The sequence below is a fragment of the Procambarus clarkii genome, chromosome 30 (assembly GCF_040958095.1).
Source record: "Procambarus clarkii isolate CNS0578487 chromosome 30, FALCON_Pclarkii_2.0, whole genome shotgun sequence".
Classification (NCBI taxonomy): domain Eukaryota; kingdom Metazoa; phylum Arthropoda; class Malacostraca; order Decapoda; family Cambaridae; genus Procambarus; species Procambarus clarkii.
Genome location: NC_091179.1, coordinates 43,686,530 through 43,693,098, shown reverse-complemented (window position 1 = coordinate 43,693,098; position 6,569 = coordinate 43,686,530). Strand labels below are relative to the sequence as shown.

At 47.3% G+C, this 6,569-nt stretch overlaps 1 protein-coding gene across 1 annotated transcript; it reads right to left on the bottom strand.

Moving 5' to 3' along the window:
• Window positions 1-5,719: 5,719 nt before the first annotated feature.
• LOC138370069 (placenta-specific protein 4-like) lies at window positions 5,720-6,127 on the bottom strand. Its single transcript, XM_069333848.1, has one exon. It carries the CDS (start codon window positions 6,125-6,127, stop codon window positions 5,720-5,722), a length of 408 nt encoding a protein of 135 aa, XP_069189949.1.
• Window positions 6,128-6,569: the final 442 nt, after the last annotated feature.

The following is a 6,569-nucleotide window of genomic DNA, read 5'->3' as shown; positions in this document are numbered from 1 at the left end:
ATCATCGAATTCAGCAATATTTTGACGTTTATCATCCCCTTTTCCTTTATGTGATATAAACAAAATATCATCGAATTAGGCAATATTTTGCCGTTTTTCCACGTTTTTGTGAATTTTCAGTTTATTGTTATTATTTCATTAAATATTCGAGAAAAATTATGCAAACACATAATTGATCAGATAATAACCTTAAATACTTCATTTTCAATCATCTATTTGTTTCTCGTTAAAATACTGAGTAAGATATTGAAAAGGGAAGAAGTTCTGATTTTATTGCATATATCGACGTTTCAGCCGGATTAGAACGGTTTTACTGTACATCTTCCATCGGTAATATAAACCGAAAATCAGGAACATTTTAGTTAATTTTAATGAAAACACATTGATTTTTATCATTTGTATTGGAAGCAACATCTTTATACATCTTTTCTAGGGTCTAAAAAATACGAAACGTCGCACTATGATTCGAAGTTAAAATCCTCAAATTTGGTATAATAATGAATTTTTTCACGTATTTCATGTAGTTTGATATTACGTAAATAATAGTACATTTTTAACAATATTTCGATACTATTTCATGTAGTATCACGATATGTGATTTGGCCTTCATATATCAGATTTTCGCATAATATTGCATTTTAAGCAAGTTTTCTTGCATTTTGTTTCGTACTAAAAATTATCGAATTCAGCAATATTTTGACGTTTATCATCTCCTTTTCCTTTATGTGATATGAACAAAATATCATCGAATTAGGCAATATTTTGCTGTTTTTCTACGTTTTTGTAAATTTTCAGTTTATTGCTATTAATTCATTAAATATACGATAAAAATGATGCAAACACAAATTGATTAGAAATTAACCTTAAACACTTCATTTTCAATAAACTATTTGTTTCTCGTTAAAATACTGAGTAAGATATTGGAAAGGGGAGAAGTTCTGTTTTTATTGCATATATCGACGTTTCAGCCGGATTAGAGCGGTTTTACGTGTACATCTTCCATCGGTAATATAAACGGAAAATCAGGAACATTTTAGTTAATTCTAATGAAAACACATTGATTTTTATCATTTGTATTTGAAACAACATTGTCATATATCTTTTCTTGGATCTAAATAAAACGAAACCTCGCTCTATGATTTGAAGTTAAAATCCTTAAATATGGTAATATAGTGACTTTTTTCACGTTATTCATGTAGTGTGATTTTACGTATATATATTCGTTTTTACCAATATTTCGATACTACTTCATGTTTTCTAACGATATGTGATTTGGCCTTCAACTCTCAAAATTTCGCAAATTTTTTTTGTACTAAAAATCATCGTATTTAGCAATATTTTGACCTTTATCATCCCCTTTTCCTCTATGTGATTTAAACAAAATATCATCAAATTAGGCAATATTTTGCCGTTTTTCCACGTTTTTGTGAATTTTCAGTTTATTGTTATTATTTCATTAAATATACGAGAAAAATTATGCAAACACATAATTGATCAGAAAATAACCTTAAATACTTCATTTTCAATCATCTATTTGTTTCTCGTTAAAATACTGAGTAAGATATTGAAAAGGGGAGAAGTTCTGTTTTTATTGCATATATCGACGTTTCAGCCGGATTAGAACGGTTTTACGTGTACATCTTCCATCGGTAATATAAACCAAAAATCAGGAAAATTTTAGTTAATTTTAATGAAAACACATTGATTTTTATCATTTGTATTGGAAGCAACATCTTTATACGTGTTTTCTAGGGTCTAAAAAATACGAAACGTCGCTCTATGATTCGAAGTTAAAATCCTCAAATTTGGTATAATAATGACTTTTTTCACGTTTTTCATGTAGTTTGATATTACGTAAATATATTCATTTTTAACAATATTTCGATACTATTTTATGTAGTATCACGATATGTGATTTGCCCTTCAAATCTCAGATTTTTGTTGTTGGGTGGTGTGGTGTTGAGAGGGGGTGTTTGTGGTGTGGTGTTGAGAGGGGGTGTTGGGTAGGGTGGTGTTGAGAGGGGGTGGTGTTGAGAGGGAGGTGTTGGGAGGTGTGTTGTTGAGTGGTGTGGTGTTGAGACGGGGTGTTGGGTTGTGTGGTGTTGTTTAGGGTGGTGTTGAGAGGGGTTGTTGTTTAGGGTGGTGTTGAGAGGGGGTGTTGGATGTGGTGGTGTTGAGAGGGGGTGTAGGGTGGTGTGGTGTTCAGACGGGGTGTTGGGTGGGGTGCTGTTGAGAGGTGGTGTGGGGAGGAGGTGTTGGGTGGTGTGGTGTTGAGAGTGGGTGTTGGGTGTTGTGGTGTTGAGAGGGGGTGTTAGATGGTGTGCTGTTGAGAGGGGGTTTTGGGTGGGGTGGTGTTGAGAGTGGGTGTTCGATGGTGTTGTATTGAGAGGTGGTGTTGGGTGGGGTGGTGTTGAGAGGGGGTGTTAGATGGTGTGGTGTTGAGAGGGGGTATTGGGTGGTGTGGTGTTGAGAAGGGGTGTTGGGTGGTGTGGTGTTGAGAGGGAGGCGTTGAGTGGTGTAGTGTTGAGAAGGGGTGTTGGATGGTATTGGGTTGAGAGGGGGTGTTGGGTTGGGTAGTGTTGAGAGGGGGTGTTGGATGGTGTGGTGTTGAGAGGGGGTGTTGGGTGGGGAGGATTTGAGAGGGGGTGTAGGGTGGGGTGGTGTTGAGAAGGGAGTGTTGGGTGGTGTGGTGTTGAGAAGGAGGTGTTGGGTGCTGTGGTGTTGAGAGGAAGGTGTTGGGTGGTGTGGTGTTGAGAGGGAGGTGTTTGGTGGTGCGGTGTTGAGAGGGGGTGTTGGTGGTGTGTTGTTGGGTGGGGTGGTGTTGAGAGGGGGTGGTGTTGAGAGGGAGGTGTGTTGTTGGTTGGTGTTGTGTTGAGATGGGGTGTTGGGTTGTGTGGTGTTGATAGGGGGTGTTGTTTAGGGTGGTGTTGAGAAAGGGTGTTGGATGGGGTTGTGGTGAGAGGGGGTGTTGGGTTGTGTGGTGCTGAGGGGGAAGTGTTGGGTGGTGTGGTGTTGAGAGGGAGGTGTTTGGTGGTGTGGTGTTAAGAGGGGGTGTTAGGTGGTGTGGTGTTCAGAGGGGATGTTGGGTGAGATGCTGTTGAGAGTGGGTGGTGTGGAGAAGGGGTGTTGGGTGGTGTTGTGTTGAGAGTGGGTGTTGGGTAGTGTGGTGTTGAGAGGGGGGTGTTGGGTGGTGTGGTGTTGAGAGGGAGGTGTTGGGTGGCGTGGTTTTGAGAGGGGGTGTTGGTTGGTGTGGTGTTCAAACGGGGTGTTGAGTGGGGTGCTGTTGAGAGGAGGTGGTATTGAGAGGGGGTGTTGGATGGTGTGGTGAGGAGAGGGGGTGTTGGATGGTGTGGTGTTGAGAGGGGGTGTTGGATGGTGTGGTGTTGAGAGGGGGTGTTGGTTGGGGTGGTGTTGAAAGGGGGTGTTCGATGGTGTTGTGTTGAGAGGGGGTGTTGGTTGGGGTGGTGTTGAGAGGGGGTGTTGGGTGGTGTGGTGTTGAAAATGGGTGTTGGGTGGTGTGGTGTTGAGAGGGAGGCGTTGAGTGGTGTAGTGTTGAGAGGGGGTGTTGGATGGTGTTGTGTTGAGAGGGGGTGTTGGGTGGGGTGCTGTTGAGAAGGGAGTGTTGGGTGGTGTTGTGTTGGGTGGTGTGGTGTTGGGTGGTGTGGTGTTAGGTGGTGTGGTGTTGAGAGGGAGGTGTTGGGTGGTGTGGTTTTGAGTGGGGGTGTTGGGTGGTGTGGTGTTGAGAGGGGGTGTTGGGTAGGGTGCTGTTGAGAGGGGGTGGTGTGGAGAGGGGGTGTTGGGTGGTGTGGTGTTGAGATTGGGTGCTGGGTGGTGTGGTGTTGAGAGGGGGTGTTTGGTCGGGTGGTGTTGAGAGGGGGTGTTCGATGGTGTTGTGTTGAGAGGGGGGGTGTTCGACGGTGTAGTGTTGAGAGGGGGTGTTGGATGGCGTGGTGTTGAGAGGGGGTGTTGGGTGGTATGGTGTTGAGAGGGAGGTGTTGGGTAGTGTGGTGTTGAGAGAGCGTGTTGGGTGGTGTCGTGTTGAGAGGGAGGTGTTGGGTGGTGTGGTGTTGCGAGGGGGGTGTTGGGTGGTGTGGTGTTGAGAAGGGGTGTTAGATGGTGTGGTGCTGAGAGGGGGTGTTGGGTGATATGGTGTTGTGAGGGAGGTGTTGGGTGGTGTGGTGTTGAGAGGGGGTGTTGGATGGTATGGTGTTGAGAGGGGGTGTTGGGTGGTGTGGTGTTGAGAGGGGGTGTTGGGTGGTGTGGTGTTGAGAGGGAGGTGTTGGGTGGTGTGGTGTGGAGAGGGTGGTGTTGGTGGTGGTTGGTGTTGAGAGGGGGTGTTGGGTGGTGTTGAGAGGGAGGTGGTGGGTGGTGTGTTGTTGAGGGGGGGTGTTGGGTGGCATGGTGTTGAGAGGGAGGTGTTGGGTAGTGTGGTGTTGAGAGGGGGTGTTGGGTGGTGTGGTGTTGAGAGGGAAGTGTTGGGTGGTGTGGTGTTGAGAGGGGGGTGTTTGGTGATGTGTTGTTGAGTGGGAGGTGTTGAATGGTGGTGTTGAGAGGGGGTGTTGGGTGGTGTGTTATTGAGAGGGGGTGTTGGGTGGAGTGGTGTTGAGAGGGGGTGTTGGGTGGTATAGTGTTGAGATTGGGTGTTTGTGGTGTGGTGTTGAGAGGGGGTGTTGGGTAGGGTGGTGTTGAGAGGGGGTGGTGTTGAGAGGGAGGTGTTGGGAGGTGTGTTGTTGAGTGGTGTGGTGTTGAGACGGGGTGTTGGGTTGTGTGGTGTTGTTTAGGGTGGTGTTGAGAGGGGTTGTTGTTTAGGGTGGTGTTGAGAGGGGGTGTTGGATGGGGTGGTGTTGAGAGGGGGTGTTGGGTGGTGTGGTGTTCAGACGGGGTGTTGGGTGGGGTGCTGTTGAGAGGTGGTGTGGGGAGGAGGTGAGGGTGTTGCCTCTTGAGGGTGTAGCAGCTTGAGGGTGTAGCCGGTAGAGGGTGTAGCCGCTTGGAGGGTGTAGTAAGTTGATTGTGTAGCCGGGTGAGGGTGTAGCAGGGTGAGAGAGTAGCCGCTTGACGGTGTAGCCGCTTGAGGGTGTAGCAAGTTGACTGTGTAGCTGGGTGAGAGTGTAGCCTGGTGAGGGTGTAGCAGATTGAGGGTGTAGCCGGTTGTGGGCGTAACAAATTGAGGGTGTAGCCGGTTAAAGGTGTAGCAGGGTGAGAGAGTAGCCAGGTGAGGGTGTAGCAGGGTGAGAGTGTAGCCGGGTGAGGGTATAGAAGGTGAGAGTGTAGCCGGGTGAGGGTGTAACAGGGTGAGGGTGTAGCCGCTTGAGGGTGTAGCAAGTTGATTGTGTAGCCGGGTGAGAGTGTATCCGGGTGAGGGTGTAGCAGATTGAGGGTGTAGCCGGTTGTGGGCGTAACAAATTGAGGGTGTAGCCGGTTAAAGGTGTAGCAGGGTGAGAGAGTAGCCGGGTGAGGGTGTAGAAGGTGAGGGTGTAGCAGGGTGAGCGTGTAATGGTGAGAGTGTAGCCGGGTGAGAGTGGTTATCTTGAGGATGTCTTGAGATGATTTCGGGGCTTTTTAATGTCCCCGCGGCCCGGTCCTCGACCAGGCCTCCTTCCCCAGGAAGTAGCCTGTGACAGCTGACTAACACCCAGGTACGTATTTCACTGCTAGGTAACAGGGGCATAGGGTGAAAGAAACTCTGCCCATTGTTTCTCGCTGGCGCCAGAGATCGAACTCAGGACCACAGGATCCCAACTCCAGCATGCTGTCCTCTCGGCCGACCGGCTCCCCTGTAGTAGTGTAGCAGGGTGAGAGTGTAACCGGGTGAGGATGTAGAGGGTGAGAGTGTAGCCGGGTGAGGGTGTAACAGGGTGAGGGTGTAGAGGGTGCGAGGGTTGCCGGGTGAGGGTGTACAGGGTGAGGGTGTAGCAGGGTGAGAGCGTAGCCGGGTGAGGATGTAGAGGGTGAAAGTGTAGCCGGGAGAGGGTGTAACAGGGTGAGGGTGTAGAGGGTGCGAGGGTAGCCGGGTGAGGGTGTACAGGGTGAGGGTGTAGCAGGGTGAGAGTGTAGCCGGGTGAGGATGTAGAGGGTGAGAGTGTAGCCGGGTGAGGGTGTAGCGGGTGTGTGTAGACAAGTAGAGCATTTAAAAGACTTGGGTGAACTCTCACAGGATGCGGTCAAACCGTCAGAGTTTCATCCAATGTGCAATATTTTAGTTTATTAATATATCTTAATATATGTACATTTGTTCCAACATATATTACAAGACTGCAAGGAAAATACTTATTACACAGTTTAAAATTATTATCTTGCTATAAATTACTTATGTTGGGATTTAAGTTAAAATAAATATTTACAAAAAAATGGCAGCTGAGCAAAATGGAGAAGTTACCGGCAGGTCAAACTGTTCCCCCCTCAGCTGTCTCCAGCCCTGGCAGGACACTAACACACCCTCCTCTGGTTGGTAAGAACTGAAAACCACCACACACACCACCACCACTACAACCCACTACCAACACCACCCTCTCAACACCACACCACCCAACACCCCCTCTCAACACCACTCCACCCAACACCCCTCTCAA

Excerpts from the sequence above, each read along its gene's own strand:
- LOC138370069 (XM_069333848.1), bottom strand. The coding sequence starts at position 6,127 with ATGCTCTACTTGTCTACACACACCCGCTACACCCTCACCCGGCTACAC.